Source organism: Sturnira hondurensis, unplaced genomic scaffold (assembly GCF_014824575.4).
Source record: "Sturnira hondurensis isolate 20B ecotype Veracruz unplaced genomic scaffold, ASM1482457v3 Scaffold0016617, whole genome shotgun sequence".
NCBI classification, from domain to species: domain Eukaryota; kingdom Metazoa; phylum Chordata; class Mammalia; order Chiroptera; family Phyllostomidae; genus Sturnira; species Sturnira hondurensis.
The window spans coordinates 3589219-3605842 of NW_028089248.1; the positions used below are offsets into that span (position 1 = coordinate 3589219).

The 16624-nt window shown below is 56.0% G+C and overlaps 1 protein-coding gene across 2 annotated transcripts in view; it reads right to left on the reverse strand.

The window, feature by feature from the left end:
- Positions 1-2303: 2303 nt before the first annotated feature.
- The window catches only part of TENT4B (terminal nucleotidyltransferase 4B), a 31977-nt gene continuing 17656 nt past the window's right edge, over positions 2304-16624 (reverse strand). Inside the window, exons 2-12 of one of the 2 annotated variants that reach the window (XM_037066359.1) lie at positions 16388-16511; positions 14819-14865; positions 13209-13329; positions 12219-12326; positions 10860-10988; positions 9988-10201; positions 8284-8410; positions 8081-8184; positions 7798-7985; positions 6023-6178; positions 2304-4812 (exon numbers count right to left, since the gene is read on the reverse strand). In XM_037066359.1, the coding sequence (XP_036922254.1) occupies positions 4636-4812; positions 6023-6178; positions 7798-7985; positions 8081-8184; positions 8284-8410; positions 9988-10201; positions 10860-10988; positions 12219-12326; positions 13209-13329; positions 14819-14865; positions 16388-16511 (1495 nt within the window). In that variant the 3' untranslated portion in view covers positions 2304-4635. The remainder of the gene's footprint in view (positions 4813-6022; positions 6179-7797; positions 7986-8080; positions 8185-8283; positions 8411-9987; positions 10202-10859; positions 10989-12218; positions 12327-13208; positions 13330-14818; positions 14866-16387; positions 16512-16624) is intronic. The other variant, XM_037066360.1, reaches the window with a different exon arrangement.

Below are 16624 nucleotides of genomic sequence, written 5' to 3' on the forward strand. Positions count from 1 at the left end.
CGGGAGGAGGAGCCAAGGCCGTTGGGCCCCGTGAGGACCTGGGTTAAAGAGGACGTGGCAGCAGCAGTAGGTAAGCACTTGCAGAAATGCACGTGTGAAGAGAACACCCGACTGATCACTTGGCTGTCACCCGCTCCTGCCGCCCAAGTATACCCAGCAGGCCCCTCGCATCTGCCGTCACCGAAGGCCCCACTGTCCTCCCTCCCTCCGAGGCTCGACCTCTTCCTCAAGTGGCAACTCCTCCACTGGCAGGTGAAGGACGAGGGTCAACGCATGCACATACTTAAGTAGAAAATGCAAAGGCCGAGGACTTAACGAAAAAATCCTGACATAAAACAAACATTAGCAGCTTATTAACGAAAAAAACTGTCCTTGAGCAAATATTTAATTCTGGATATCAAATAGGTCAGTCGTGTTTCCAAGCCATGCTTCTCGTTAATGATTTTGTCAACATTCAGAGCATGTGGCCCGTTCTCTCCGACGAAAAGGAAGTTGCCTAAGGTGTCAAGCCAACTCGGCTCACGGGGACAGGGGAAGAAATGGCCTCTGGGCCGCGCCACTGTCCGAGCCGGGCAGCTCACCTCCGCGGGAAGGCCTGGCTTGCCCCTTAGCTGTGCTGAACACCCGGCAGAGGACTGACATTTGCTCACAAACATTCACACTGACCCTGCCCGTGAATGTTTGCACAAAACGGTGTTAACTGGCCCTGGCTGGTGTGGCTCAGTAGATTAAGTGCTGGCCTGCAAACCAGAGGGTCACTGGTTCGATTCCCAGTCAGGGCACATGCCTGGGTTGTGGAGTCAAGTCCCCAGTGGGCTCCACGTGAGAAGCAACCACATGTTGATGTTTCTCCACTTCCCTTCCCCTCTAATAAAATCTTTTTAAAAATGGCATTCACTAAAGTCTTGAGGCTCAGAAGAGCCACGAAGATGCTTCCAAGGAACCGCAGCGACCTGTCTGTTCCCATGTTAACGCAACACATTCTCTAACCATTCACTGAGGGAACCGTGTCATAATGACCACGAGGATCCCAGGTAACTATGAAGTGTCACTTTTCCACTCAATTAAGCTCAAGGAGCACTCAGAGAGTGCCCTGCTTAATATGTGCTTCGGGAGAACGCTACTTTCCACAACGCACTTTCTGAGCTAGGATGGTGGGAACTGATGGGCGGGAATCCAGCCTCCAACCATGCATCCTAACATTTCAGTATTCCCCGCCGCATGCCTGGCCACGGTGTTTGTACTTTCCGAATTCAATTTCTGAAAATTCAGAAGCAATCAGTTCTCCTATCGGCATTCCTAGCTGGTGACTAACACGCTGAGAAATCGGCAGTGTGGTGTTGTGATGGAAGGAACGGACAAAACTCTCGGGTAGCGACGGCATTAATACCGCCACGACCAACAAAAACACCAGCGGAGCTTCTCGCTCTGCCCCGACAGAGGTGGTGCCTAGGGATTTTGCAGGGTGACCTCGGTAACTGACCCCAGTCACCGAGGGCTACTCTGCAAGGAGCAGGCCACGGCAGTACAGGGCACTGCCACACATGGTGTCACCCTCTCCTGGCCCACCCTCGATCCCGGAGACCCCAAACCCTCGCTCCTGCAGGCCATGGCAAACACAATTCACCTTGCCATGGCGCGGGGGAAGACGACACGCAGGGCGGCGTGTAAGCTCTACAGGGACAACGCGGTTAAAGCGCTCTCCCTGCGGTGCATGCGGTGCCCTGGGAAGACCTTGTCCAGGAACATCTGGACCCAGCAAATAAAAGGCGTGTGGGACCGGGAGGGTCCAGACTGGAGGGCAGCTGCCTGAGGAGCCGGCGGTCCCAGAGGCCAGAGCAAGGTCCGCAGGGCACCGGTAACCTCCCGGAACCGGACAGGGACGTGAACCATGCACCTGGACAGACCCCTCAGAGCTGGAGAGAGAGGCGTGCTCGCCTTCGCCATGGAAACAGCCACTCGGGTCTTGTGCTGATGCCTCTGACACGTCAGCACCTCTAAAGTCGGCATTCGGATGGCCGTCACGGCTCTGCGGGCAGCATCGGCGCCGACCAGGCACACGTACGTGACCGCCAAAGGAGAGCCCCCACGGTGGGGCAGAATTTGTCTACCCCTGGACCCCAGGATCTGGCAAAGGCAGGGTATGATTCGTGGACAGGGAGCAGGGGGTGGAGCATTGAAAGCACGTGTTTCTGACGGGTTCACCAAAGCTTCCAAGTACCAAACTCAAAACAAAGCGGCGAGACGGGAGTCAAAACACCGGAGATCGCATGTGCAGAACAAAACGAGCAGGCAGACGGGAAGTTCTTGGAAGTTATTTTACTTCGGATTGGAAAACGAGCCGGCTTCCGCCCTGCTCGCTGCAAGACACACAGTAACTCACGAATACAATGCTGGTCGGCTGAGGAAATGTACACGCCTCAATTTTGCCTTCATGCTTTTGTCCTTTTTAGAAAGATACTGTTTACCAAAAAGAAACATCAGCAGTACAGGAAAAACTATTTTCCCAATAAATTTACGAAAACCTAAGATTCCCAATGGAATCAAGATTATCTCCCCGCGACCGCCACTTTGAACGGAATCACACGCTCGCTGGGACCTACTACCCTCCCCCTAAGAGTCCATTCGCTTCCAGCGACGAGGGCCGTCCTCTGAGAACACGGTCAGCGTGGCAGGTGGGGCGTGGATCTCTGCGAGTATGAAGTGTCTGGAGTAGGCAGCGAATACTGAATTTCACTTTATTTTATAAATAATTGTTCCCTTAGCAGTAAACATAGGTCTACACACACACAACAGTCCTGGAAAATAAATACTGTGATTATGCGTACAATGTCAGGACAAACTAGTTGCAAAGAAACGGAAGCTCGACGCCTTGATAAAAATTCTGATCAGGATAAAATGGGACTTGGAAGATTTAAAACATCGTCCAAGTAACATCACACTTAAAATCTCCCATGGTTTTGCACAGGTTATCAGGGGTTTCCAGTTCTGGAACACATTTTTCCCTTGTGAATAACACTCGAGAATTGCTGATTTCAGTGATGACATTAGTTTTTGTCTTACTTCAGCATTATTTTCTTTAAAAAAAGTTGCACTAAGTGTCCATTAATGGTCTGATCGGTCTTCAGTATTTCATAAACGTATATAAAAAATCCCTAAAAGCCAACAGTACTTTGTATGTATACACATATAAGACTCTCTTCTCGGAAGCAGCCGCAGCCAACAGAGCCACACACTGATGCTGAACACCAAAGCTCTCGCTAGAGAAAGCGTCTGCAGAAACGTCACGCACATTCGACCAGGAGACACGCCCGACCGAGCTGCAAACTCAGCACGTGACAAACCAGAGTTACACATGTCAGAGCTGACCACAACCGAGACTTACAGTCTGATTGAAACAAGTGGAGGTTTAAAAAAGTTTTAATTGAAGATAACAATTCCACGGAAGGAAAGGATGAGGGATGGGATGACAAGAAGTATTTGGTCTTAATAAGGCAATACAAAACAGACCCATTACCAAAGACCATTTCCTCTTGGAAGATCGACAACACCAAAAGCATCAAGTGGAGGACAGGAAACAGTCCTTCGCAGGTGTGCTGTCGCGGAAGCGGCTCGCAGGCGCTCTCCCCAAGGGCACGACGCAGGAGCGCTCGAGAAGAGGCGCGGGGCCCAGGCGCGGGCAGCACGCGGGGTCGGCAGGGCCAGCATGCAAGGGCTGCGGCCGGGGGCTCGCTGTGGCAGGGCTGGGGCCCTTGCCTCCCTGTCAGAGATTTTAAAAAATAAAAAAGTGAAATAAAAATTTAAAAAGACCGCAAAGGAAACACACATGAGGTCAGGACAACAGCACTCTAGAAAACCGTTGCAAGTTGATTCTGAGAGATGGTTGGATTTTCAGTGCTCACACACAAGTACACAGTACAGACACGTATGTTCGTTTGTACAAAATAAAATGAACGTCATTTGCCACCATGACCCTTTTCTTGAGAGAGGAAACGCTTTCTCAGCAGCAGGTCACCAGGGCCCTGTCACCTCATTGCCAAGGGAAACCGATCGAGTAAGAGAACTAATTACTTCCCTACATGTGGATGTTAACATGACAAATCAGATTATTCTGCAAACTAATCCTGAGAGAATCTGTTTACGATTTAAACAGTAATGTTATGTAAAAAGTATTAACAAACCCACTATTACAAATATCCATTTCCTATGTGGTCATCTATATATACACACAATAAAATGGTAAACATGTGCAAAAATACTTTTTAAAAAACATGCACAGGCCACTCCCCCGCTGGGATCTGGGCTTTCCCTGGGATGCCGTGTTCTCCCTCTCCCCCACTGACTCCTGTTCCCCCAACTCTGCATGAAGCCAATGAGAAATATATTTCATTTACATTCAAGCTTCAAATCTTAAAATGACCCTGTTGTAGCACACGACTTATCCACGAGCAGCCCCCCTCCCCCGCTTGCTCTTTGTTTCTGCAGCTGTCGGTCTTCATGATCCGTTCCGTGGCGAGCTGGGCCCAACGCTCAATCAACGCGTGGACGGCGCCGGGCTGCAGCGCGTCCCAGGAGGCCCCGGCCGCGGCCGCGGGCTGAGGTCTCTGCGCAGGGCGGTCCGCCGCGCCACGCCGACTATCTACACAGGTCTGCGATCGGGGCGTCCCTCTTGTGCCTCCTCTTCTTGCCGTGGAAACACTGGTTACTGGACCGGCCAGGATGCTGTCTGTCTACCGCCGGGGCCCCGGGGCCTGTCGGAGCCGTGCCTTGGAAGCCTTTGCTGGAAGGCCGGAAGAGCCGGGCGGGCCCGTGCTGCGGAAGAAGCGGGCACCGAGACGTGAGCGCCACGCCACATCTGCACACCCACCGACAGCCACACTGACACCAGGGCCTCTCCACACCAGGGCCACGCTTACGTGGCGGGCAGAAAATGACACTCCTGGGGTCACCACTCTGAAACGAGAGCTGTTCTTCCCCGGAGTACCAAGAAGCCCAGAGGGCTGCCTGGCCTTCTCACAGACCAGATGGAACCAGTAACTTTCCTCAGGGACGCCCCCAGCCCACACACCATGCGCTAACTGGCGTTGCAGTGCTCGGGCCCTCGGGGCACGGACACCTGCCATATTAACTGCCCCTTCCGGAGGCGTCTTTGGTGCTCACAACTACGGCGGGAAAGGTCGGGCGGAGTCTGCAGGGCACGGCGGGCGGGAGCCGGCACAAGTCGCTGCGTCCTGACAAGCGCCGCCCCCCCCACCCCATCCTGCTGTGCTCGGAGGGGGTCAGAGGGCCTGGGGTCGGAGCCCAGGGGAACATGGCTTCTTGCCCTCACTTTGATCCATTACGGTAATACAATGTCAGGCACCACAAAAACCCTCAGACGGAGGCGCTCTGTGGCCTCCTCTAACTGAGATGCTGAACAACTGTGCACAGCGGTCCGTGGCCTGGGCTCTGCAATGCGGGCCGCTGGGCGTCGGAGGCAAACAGGCCGAAATGCAGGGCCCGGCAGAAGTAACGCGCACCTGAGGCTGGTTGGAAGGGTAATGATACGGGTGTCAAGATTTACAGTTTCAACTTGAACATTTCACCTAAAATGTCATGTGTGCTGGGGTGCGATCCTGTCATGTCACGGGATCGCATGCTTGTCGATGTGTAATGAAAAGGGGCGTTCCTAGTGCCGTGCTCCGTGCACGCACAAGCGGCACTCACTCCCAGACATGTGCAACACAACCATGGAGCCGCACGAGCAGCCGAGTCTGCGTGTGCTCCACGGGCAAGGACCCGGGCACCCTTGTGTGACTCCCTGGTGCTGTGCTGGGGTCCGAGTGGCGGACTGGGACATCTTACAAGGGCCCCCAGAAGCCCACAAAGCCGCCGCCGGGACATCTCGCACCTGCAAGCACTGCTGAGCTTGGACCTCTCGGAACAAGGCTGGGCCGTACGTCAGCCCCAAGTGGTCCTCAACCTGTGACACACACCGACAGGTGAGACGCCAGAGGCGCTATATCCTGAACGCCGCACGCACCTGCGACTTGCTGGCACTGCTGGTGGCCGGGGCGCCCTGCGCTCTCCCGCCGGCCTGCGAGGTCTCCACAGACGCCTCCTGCGACCCCACGCGGTTCCCGGGGGGCGGACGGCAGAGCAGCTGTTTCGGGGTTTTGCACGGCGTCGCGTCGGAATCCTACCGCAAGTCACATGAGTTACAATGTGATGTACTGACAATTCGGACACGCAACACCAACACAGGAAGACATGTCAGCCGACCACTCCCCACGCCCAGTGTAAACACTGGCGCATTCACGGCAGAGGGCACATGGAGAGATGCCCCCCACACAGTGCTCCAGTCTCCCTCCAAACACTGAGATTGGCTCATTTTGTCAGAGGGCTTCTGTGCCTGGTTACACCACCAGGCACGCCTGACCTTGGCTATCACCTTAAAGAACCCACAGAGGTGCGAGTGTATGAAATGGACCCTAGTGCAGGGCAAGGGGCGGGACCATGAGGGAGGGCCTAGGTCCCAGCCCCGAAGCCACTGCCTCTTCAGAGAAAGGGCGGTTTGAGAGGCTCCGCCCACGTCTCTGTGACAGCAGCTGCTTCGGGGAACTCCTCCCACAGGCGCCCCGTGGGCACAGACATCCCAGACCCACGGCGGAGCCCACCTGGCTGTGGCTCCTCTGCCTTCAGGTCTGGGCTGAGCCCCGAGCCCCACGCTGCACCTCCGGGTGACAGGCTCTGTCCCTGCCACTCCGCCCCCAGGCCAACTCCAATCCACTCCAGGAGCCAGAGAGGCACCCCACCAGCTCTGCACATGAGGCTTCATGGCGCCACTATGACACATGGTCCTTGTCAGCAGTAAAAAACGTCCCCTCTCTATTTAGATAGTTTTTCATGTTGCATGCCTCCCAAAGGCAGAATTCGATCAGGGGGTAAGCCCCTGTTACGTCTCAATTAGGCAAACTTAAAAGTAACCCTGGTAAGGAAAAGTGGGCGCGGCTGTGCCCGGTGTAGATGCGCTGGGGACGGGGCAGGCCGCACAGCAGGGCTGCGGGGGCCCCACCGCCAGGCTGCTTCTCGGGGGCTGGAAAGGCCTTGGAATCAGGTGACGGCTGCACGATCTGGTGAATATGCTGAAAACCGTCACGTGACACATTTTTTAAATGGCCAACTATGAGGATTATATCTCAATTTGTAAAAGTTAAACCAAGAAGCCCTACACGAGAAAGCACACACACACTTTCACGAATATTCTGGGATGGGCAGAACTAATCCGCCGTGTGAGGTACTCCTGACACTGTCACCTCTGGGGGGGGCAGGGACTGCCCTCCAGGACTCAGTCTCTGTCTTGTTCAGTTTGTCACACACGTGTGTATACGTTTGTGAAAATTCAGTGGACGTACAATTAAAACTTCCTTACGTGTCAACTTTACATGAAAAGCAAAGCCAGGACGAGAACTGGTCTCTGGTCAGCAAGGAGCACCCTGCGCTCTCTGGGGAACCGCAGGGACATGTGCAATGCACGTGGAAACGTGTCAGAGCACGGACAGAGGGACGGACAGGGCCGGCCGGCTCGCCCAGTGTGCGTGGTGCAGCCTGGGGCGCCGTGGCGGGGGCTCACTGCCACCTGCTCGCTTTCGCCGTGTGGGGAAATGGGACCCCTGGGGCAGGCTGCTGGTTCGCATCGCTCAGCTCCCCAGCGACCAATCAGAGAGCCAGCTGGCCCAGCCCCCTAGACGCCCCCTGCCCCCGCCCCCCAGGCTTCCCAGGAGCCTAGGGCTAGAAAGGCCCCATCTTCATACTTACGACATCACTAGAGCTGGACTGTGTGGCCGAAGAAGAAGACACCGGACCTGATGAAGAGTTTGAAGAGTGTTTACTAACAGATTCCGAAGCTTTACTTCTACATTTTCCAAGGGCTTCATTTTCTTCAGACAGATTATTATTACACTTATCTAACTGCTGAGAATCTACTACCAAGGTAACACCATTTCCTGAAAGAGCGGCAAAAGATTGGAAAACGTTTCTTCCCATTAAACGCACACAACTCAGAAAAGCCTCAAACAGTGGACCCGTGGCGGGTGCTTACCGCGGCGGGCGGGCGCGGGCCTGCTCTGCAAGCCCCACTGCTCCGATATCCAGTCTCGGTACGTGGCCACTTCATCCGTCACTCTGATTATTCTGCCCAATATGCTGCGTGCGTTTGAAGAGAAGAGAGGGAGGGACGTCACTCGGGAGGTAGGCGGCCACAGCCAACCCCAACAGGCGGGCAGACCGCAGGCAGACAGTTACCTCTCGGTCTCGTTGTTGGGGTAATACTTGGCTATGGGCGACACAGCGTGACTCAGGACCACGTAGGCGTAGTCGAAGGCCTGCTTCACCTGCATGGCCCCGTACGAGCTCCTTCCCACATCGTTACCTAGGGGAGAAGTGCACCTGTGAGACAGGAAGCTTGCCCACTGCTGAACACGGCTACGCGTTCACAAGCCTTCTTCCGGAAAGCACAGGCAGGTGATGTCCTCCTGGAGTGGCCCTCAGGACCTGGGACCCACACCCCCCCAGCTCCGAGCCTGAGCATCTCAAAGTGAGAAGTGGCCCTGGGCCCAGGTCGCCTGACGCACTCTGGCCTTGCAGGGGACGCCCCCCGCCAGCCCACAGACCAAAGTCCCTGCCTGTTCCATCTGAAGAGTGAGACCAAGAAGAATGGGGAACAGCCAGTTTCTGCTCCCGGCGGCTCTGTGACGGCCCCGTCCCACCTCAGGAGGTCCCAGACGGCAGACCCCCCGGGGGACCTGTGTGTCCTTTACACAGAGCACGCTCCCGCTGAGCATCTCCCCAGCGACCGAACGCACACGATGATTAATATCCACGAGCCCGAAAAGGTTGCTGGGCTCCTGCTCCTAACACCCTTTTCTCAATGGCTCTCCAAGTTAACACATTAAAGCAAATGGCTATAAGCGCGTCGCTGAGGTCCAGCACTGCAGAACGAAGCATGTGCACTTCCGCCAGGAAACTATGGCCCAGAGCAGCCAGGAGACCAGCAGGCAGGCAGAAGGCCAGGGAAGCACGGGAGGAGTTCCTCCTCTGCTCACTTTGAAGCCACCGCAAGGCCGGAGCGGCACAGGCAGACCGCGCACAGGCGGGGCGGGGGCTCCGAGAGGGACTCGATTGTCTCTCTGCACCCTGCACTGGGGAGCCTGAGCTGCTTGCTGTCCTCAGTGCGGCTGCCTGCGGGCTGCAGAGTCCTCACCGCAACGCGCTGGCCGGGAAACCCTCGCAGGCCCAGACCAGTGTGGTGATGACCGGGGGGCGGGGCGAGTGCTGACGGAAGGAGACTGGAAGTGGGCTGGGGAGCACACAACGCTATACAACTGTCCTGCTGTAGAACTGTACCCCCAAACCTGTGTGGTTTTATAGACCCAATGGTAAGAAACCCCCTGGCGGACCACAGACTGCAATCGGGCCACAACGACAGGAGACGGAGAGGAGGCTGTCATGCTGGAGACGCACACAGACCCGCCCCAACCACCACACCCGTTCCTCTGGGCTGGAGTCGGGGGGGGGGGGGGCTCCACTCCCCACCCACCTAAGAGTCCGCAGCACGATTTACTTCCCTTTCCTTTCTTTTTAGAAAGATTTTATTTCTTTTTAGAGAGGGGAAGGGAGGGAGAAAAAAAGGGAGAGAAACATCCATGTGCGGTTGCCTCTCACGCACCTCCTTCTGGGGACCTGGCCCACAACCCAGGCAGGTGCCCTGATTGGGAATCAAACTGGCGACCCTTTGGTTTCCAGGCTGGCACTCAGCCCATTGAGCCACGCCAGCCAGGGCTGCAGCGTGTGTTTCTGGAGTGTGTTTATTTTCATGTTTGCTTATGAAATACTCTGATGAAAAACAGAAGCACCACATGAGAAGTGGTCCTTCATTTTTTATCTACAGAGAAGTCCAAGTGCAATACAGCAACTGCTCATGCCCACACATTTACCTAATTTCAGTACCTGGTTGTAGAGGGTCTTCAATATAAAGCATCGATGGCCGGTAGCCGTCCAGCATATTTTTCTGCACTTCGTCTTTGGCCACGTATGAACCCCCGTCCTTTATCCGGATGCCAGTCTTTAAATAATTGAAGTGCCGTCCATATAATTCAAAAAACTCTATCAAGAGAACACCATAGTTTGTGTTGGGGATGCAAGCATCTTCCCTGGGGTGCAACTAAAACCAGAAGAAGAGAGAAAGAAATCACGTCGGGCACTCGGCAGCTGACTGAGGTGGGACAACTACTGCATCCTGTGGCTATCAACACGGGGACACTTGGTGGAGCAGAACGGCCGGCATGTCACAAGGCCACGCCGCTGTCGAGCGGTGTGGAGCAGGCTGAGACAACCCAGGAGGCGCCCCGGCTGCAGACCTGGCCAGCCCGGCAGACCCGGCTGGACGTCACAGACTCGCGAGCACAGCCGCGTGCGCGCCCAGGCCGGCCGAGGGCCTCCTCGCACCTCCTGCCCAGGGGCAGGCCCCTCCAGCGAGACGCACAGGGTAGCTACTTAGAAGCCATTCCTACTGTGGCCTCTCTCCTACCATTCACACTCGTGGAAACCGCGGGATGTCTTTGCATGTTAAAACTCGCAGTGAGAAGTCCCAAACAGACTACAACATGCGGGATTGAAAACAAAAACACAAACAAATATCCTTCCCCAGGGAGTTTTAAACACCTGCTTGCTCAATTACAAAAATGGACCCGGTTTCAGAAGTCCTAAGCACTCAACAGCAGCACTGCAACTGACAGTCCAACTTACATTTCTCCAAAGCGACTCCCTAACTCAGGTGTCAAGGAGAGTGCACACCTGCACGGCAGAGCCCCACGACATACCTGCAGGAAACTGACCGCCATGAGGAAGAGGCTGTAAGAGCCAATGCCGCCGGTGAACACCTCGTTGAGGTCCCTCTGCAGCAAGAACTGCTTCAGCACCAAGACCAAGTAGGGCAGCACAGGGTACTTCTGAAAGAGAAGGGGCACGTGTCCGACGGCTTCCTGCGTGAGGGACAGCCCTGAGCGTCGGCTGAATTGGGACGCACAGCCACTGAGGGCAGCACCCGGGACGGGGCAGAAACACGGGCGGCACCCGTTTGGGGGCACGTGCTCCGGCCAGTACGGCAGGAGGTGCATCTACGAGCGGGAAACACAACCCGACAACCCAGACGCGACAAAGTCCCCTCTAAAGCGCGCAGCAAGGGAAAGAACCGCTGCCCATGGGCAGGTCCTGAAGACCGTGCTGCAGGGCAGCCCAGCCTGCCAGCTTCCTTGGGGTAGGTGACTGGCACCTTCCCAGCTCCACAGGGCACGTGAGAGCCTGAGCTGGCACATGGGGACCACGCCCGAGGCTGGGGACCCGGACGGGGATAACGTAGGCACCAGCTTCTAGAAAGAAGTCTTCAGGACCCTTGCTCAGTGGGGGTGGGGGTGGGGCAGTTACTAGGGATTCCCAGCATCTTCCCAACACTGACTGTGAACACACACACTTCACAAAGGAATGAGGGCGTGCACTTCTGCGAGTCGTGTCAGAGTAAACACGCATGAGAAATAACAATAGTGTGGAGGAATGACCATTTTTTAAACATCGTGGTCGAAGTCAGAAACAGCATCTCTAAATGAAGGGACCACATCTGTGCTGACATGAAAAAAGCCTCTAAAATATTACAATAAAAAAGTATAAAATAATATGCATACAGGTGCTATTTATTTCTTTTGTTAAAATTTCAAGAAGAGAATAAGCAAGGTAAAAAGGGCAGCGGTCTACAGCCACAGGTGTCAGGTGACCAGAGGCCCCCCACCCAGAAGGAGACCGGAACCAGCAGCAGCGGCAGCAGACTCGAGTCCCAGCAGACAGGGCAGGAAACCGGCAGGGGGGGCCTCCCCGGTGGCTGGGGGTGGGAGCCCAGAGAAGGGCCGCAGGGCCTGGGCCAAACACTGGGAGACCAAGCCCGCTGGGCTCCGCTCCCCTGCCGCCGGGGCTCCCCAAGGGCAGAGAAGTCCTGCAAAAGCTTTCTCGGCCTTGAAACCTCACTGGAGGTCACACCAAAATTCCTACTGTCACCGGCAGATTTAAGGACAGCAAAGCCAGGGCACAGAGGAGAGACTCTGACAGCCACATGCGCGCACACACACAGTCGGGGCAAGTCGACCCAGCGCAGAACCGCGGTGCCGCCCCAGCACCGGGAATTCTCTGACCTTGGTGAAATCTTTGATGAGGTCTGCGGCTCTCACGCCATTCTGTACGTTAAAGCTGATGTCAACTTTCACTTCAGTGAAAGAGTCTGTTAATTTAATAATAGGTACCTAGAAGAGTAGAAAGGTAAAATTAGAATCGGTGAATGAAACCACCATGACCAAATCAGGGCAGGGAAGGTGACCAGACTTGAGGTCTTGGCCTCCTCCCAGGACACAGGTATTCTAGACACTGCGCACCACGGCCACCCTGCCTTCCAAAAACGTCTCTTTGCATCATAAGCATTTTAGCCCACACAACCTGCTTTACCATGTCTACTGGCTGAGAATTTTGAGACAAGCGACAGAAACCTTTCTTGAGATTTTAGGTACTTTGGAAAACAGGCTCCTACCCGAAGTGACGTCAATTACAAGCCTCGAGCCCGTGGCCGGTTTCTAGTAAGGAAGCGGCGGGACCCTCCACCTCACATAGCCCTCTGGCATCGGGGCCGGCTGCGCACAGGGCCAGGGACACAGCCTGGCAGAGCAGGTGCAAGGCAAGGATGACCCCACGTGAGAAGTGACAGGAGGGTGCACGTGAGGCTGAGGAGTTCTTTCAAAGGCGGAGAAGCTCAGCGTGCACAGTGCAGACTGTGCGGAGCCGGGTTCCAAACCAGTGGGTTTTTATAATAAAAATGCAGGCTGTTTTGTGTCAGAGAAACAAAATCTGCAAAATGGGTGTATTCTGAGCTCCCGTCCACATCCTTCCATGGCCACTCCCATGTTGTCAAAGCCAGGCTTGGCCAAAGAGACTCCCACCACGGACGCCGTGCCAGGGCCCACGCCCCTGCGAGCGGTGCCGGCATTTCCACGTCCTTGCCCTACAAAAGCCTTCCAGGCCTATGCGGCCAACGTGGGAACTGAGCAGAGCCGGCTCACCCCACCGAACCCCGGCTCTCTGAGTCTCCTGCATGAGGGACGGGAGAACAGAAGAGGAAATGGGGGGGAACTCACAGTGGCTTTGTCTAGAACCTTCACTGAGTCCTCATCTGCAACTTTGTGTTTCCGAAGAGCCTCTTCCAGGGTCCAGAGGGGGAGGTTCTCCCACTTCCCGAACACCACCAGGTCGATGTCACTGGACACAGAACACACGCCCGCAGCGGGTTTGAAGAAGCAAGGACGCACACTTGGTGGAACACAGACTCAAGCTTGCACCCCTCGCACGAGGGCTGCGAAAACCCGCCCTGCCCCACGGAGCCCCAGGTGTTGGTGGCAACCGTTTCGGAGTCGGGGGGGGGGGAGGGGAGGCTGGCGATTTCACCAGCCGCCTCCGCTCAGTCACTGCACACGAGTGAGGCCCCAGGAAAAGGCGAGTGCACGAGGAGGAGAACCTCAGAAAGAACTAGTCATGGTTTCCTGCTGATCGAGGTTCTGGGCAGACCCTCCCCATGACTGTCACTCAGACTAGCAAGTGTAGAAGGTACGAGGCCACTGCTTCTGTAGCGAAGAAAACATGCCTGCACACGCTTCCTTGCACATGCAAGGAGCGTCTGCAACGAAACGCTAGGGCGGAGAGCGCCTTGGCCCTCTGAGGGGCGGGGCTGGGGACACAGGGCTGTCGGCTTCTCCCCGTGACTGTCCGTGTCCTTCTCAAACCTGAACTGCGGGGCCATGCCCACAACTCACACAGTTCAGTCAAGGTTTTCAGGAAGAGCAACACAGGGCGCTGCTTAAGTTCAGAACCTAAACACAGACAGGTATTAACTAGCCCCAAGCTGAAGGCTTCAGGCGTTTCCCGGGCCCAGGCCAGCACTGGGAAGAGTAGAAGTTGCTGGGGTCCACCTGAGTCGACACATGCAAGGCTGGGGACAAAAGCCGAACTGAGCCCCAATCAGACAGCAGGCTGGGTACCTGTGACTGCGCTGTGCCCTGAACCTCAACATCTGTTAAGAGGGCAAACCTCACGTTAAGTGTTCTTACCGCAATGAGAACAAAAACTAAACCATGATGGAAGGTTTCTCCCTTCAAGACCACCACACCCCAATTCTCAGAGAACAGGTCTTCATTCACCCCTTGGGGAGCCTTCCATCCCCCAAAAGGGCCCCAGGGATGAGGGCCAAGTCAGCCCCCCCCCCGTGGATCACGGAGACAAAGGGGGCCTCAGAGACCACGTCCTCCTTCAGGAGGGTCTGCGCCCGCATGTCTGCGTCAGGGGGCCCAGCAGTAGGCAACAGAATGAGCTCTTAACACTGAGAGGCCTGGCCCCGGAGCCCACACAGCCCTTCGGCACAAGCAGGGGCCTCCCCACAGAGCCCCCGCGACAGACACGGGTGGCGTGGGGTGAGGGAGGGGCCGGGCAGCCCACAGGGTGGGGCGCTGCTGTGAGTGCTAACTGATGTCACCGCGGCGTGTCCCCTGTCCATCCACCTGAGATGACACGATGATCCTGTACTGTGGGATGAGATGTCCAAAGTGACACTCTACCTCCAGGTAATTCAGGTCAAGTACATGAAGTGAATTTGTTTCAAAGATCTGTTTGTTTCTACACTTACATAATCAATAGCCAAAATAAATACACTCCAGAAAAACGCACAAACCCTTGAAAGCTTCATTAATATACTAACCTAGTAGGTAAATAGAGGCCAGTTTTGAAACTCCCAAATATCTGGACCTGAAACAGAAACAATTATTTTATTGTTTTCAGCCTGGCTACCGCGGCGCCATGGGGAAATGCTGGTTTCTGCTGCCCTCTACTGGCCCTTTTGAGTACTGCAGGGGCAGTTTCCAACCCCATAGGCAGACATTTGGAACGCAGTTAACCCTATTAGGTTCAAATATCAAACATACAGACTAACAGAGGAAACTTTCAAAAGGAGCACTCAGGTCACTGACGCTCCCGTGTAGTCACAAACCCTTGCTGTGTGTGCTGTGAGTAGGAGTCACCTCACAGATCTCTGACTGGGGCCTGACGACGCCCCCTGCAGGATGAGCGCTGGCGTGCAGGCCAGCCCGAGAACTGTCGCCAGGGCTCCCTGCAGCGGCACGAGGCTGGGACAGGTGCCTGGTCCACCCCAGTCCAGCGCGGAAAGCGCTGGAAGACTCGGGCCGGGGTGTGTATGTGAGTGACCACAAGAAAGGCCGGGGGGGGGGGCGGGGAGGATGGAAAAGCACAGCCTCAGAGGAGGGCCGGACCCGGGCCCCTGCCCACAGCGGGTCTGTCAAACAGCGGGGATGGAGCCGCCGCCTCAGGAGCAGGAGGAGCCTTCAGCACCACTGACATTTGGGGCAGGCCGTTCTCAGTTGCGGGGGCTGTCCTGTGCATTGCGGACGCTTAGCGAACCCTGAGGACTGCACCGCTGTCTGCCAGGAGCACCTCACCAGTCATGCTAATAAGGGTGTCTCCAACCAGTAATGCCAAGTGCCTCCTGGGGCGCAAACACCCCCCAGCTGAGAGCCACTGACTCGGGGCAACAGAAGCAACTCGACTCGTGGTGGCTGCGCAGTCAGGACCAGCGTCCTCCCGTCCTCCCTTTACCCACAGGATCCCACCTGACGCGTCTTTGTTTTGCCCACTGGGGAAAAAACCCAACCCCACTCCCTGGCTTCCCCTCGGCCACCCGACCCCAAAGTCTGAAGAGAAGCTGGGTGATGGGCAGTAACGGATGCTACCAGGTCGCTTCTCAGAACGCACCAGACTGGCCGCCAGACCCTCAGAGGAGCCAGACACAAGCGGCGCCGACTGGGTGCGGGAAACAAGGACACGGGGAGCAGGCAGGCAACCTTGGCTGGGTGCTGTGCCTGTGGGGGAGGGGCTAGGGCGGGAGTACGTGTGCGTGGAGCACCGCCTGCCTCAGCCTGAGAGAAAGAACTTCAGATGACACGAGCCATTCCCACTCGACCTGTTCAGTCGCTACAAACAGCGACACAGCGTGTCTCCTGGCAGATGGGAACATAACCGCCAGGACACAGCCCTCTGCCCACCGCCAGGGGGCTTGAGTCCTGGTCCGCCTGCGCCTAGTGCATCAGGAGCAATGCAGTAAGTAAGGCGCCCGTCCAGTGCCAGTAATCCTGAAGCCCAACTCCAACAGCTGCAGACACCTGTTGGCCTTCGAGATTTCCCTCCACGACCACCGGGCAGAGGCACAGACCCCAACGCACACCGCCCACCCAGCAGTCCGGCAGCAGGCACTCACGTCTGCGCTGGGCCACAGCTCCTTGATCACGCTCTCGATCCGGCTCACCACCTCCATCCGCATCTTCTCCTCCTCCGGCCGCGGAGACATGTATTCGTAGAAATCACTGATTTCCTCGTGCAGACTGGGGGGGAGGCAGGGGGAAGCAGAACAGTTACATGGGCAGGGCCGCTGCCACGAAACATCAGCATCTTCAATAATCTCATCTAATTAAGTCTTGTAAGTCAGCTGAGGACT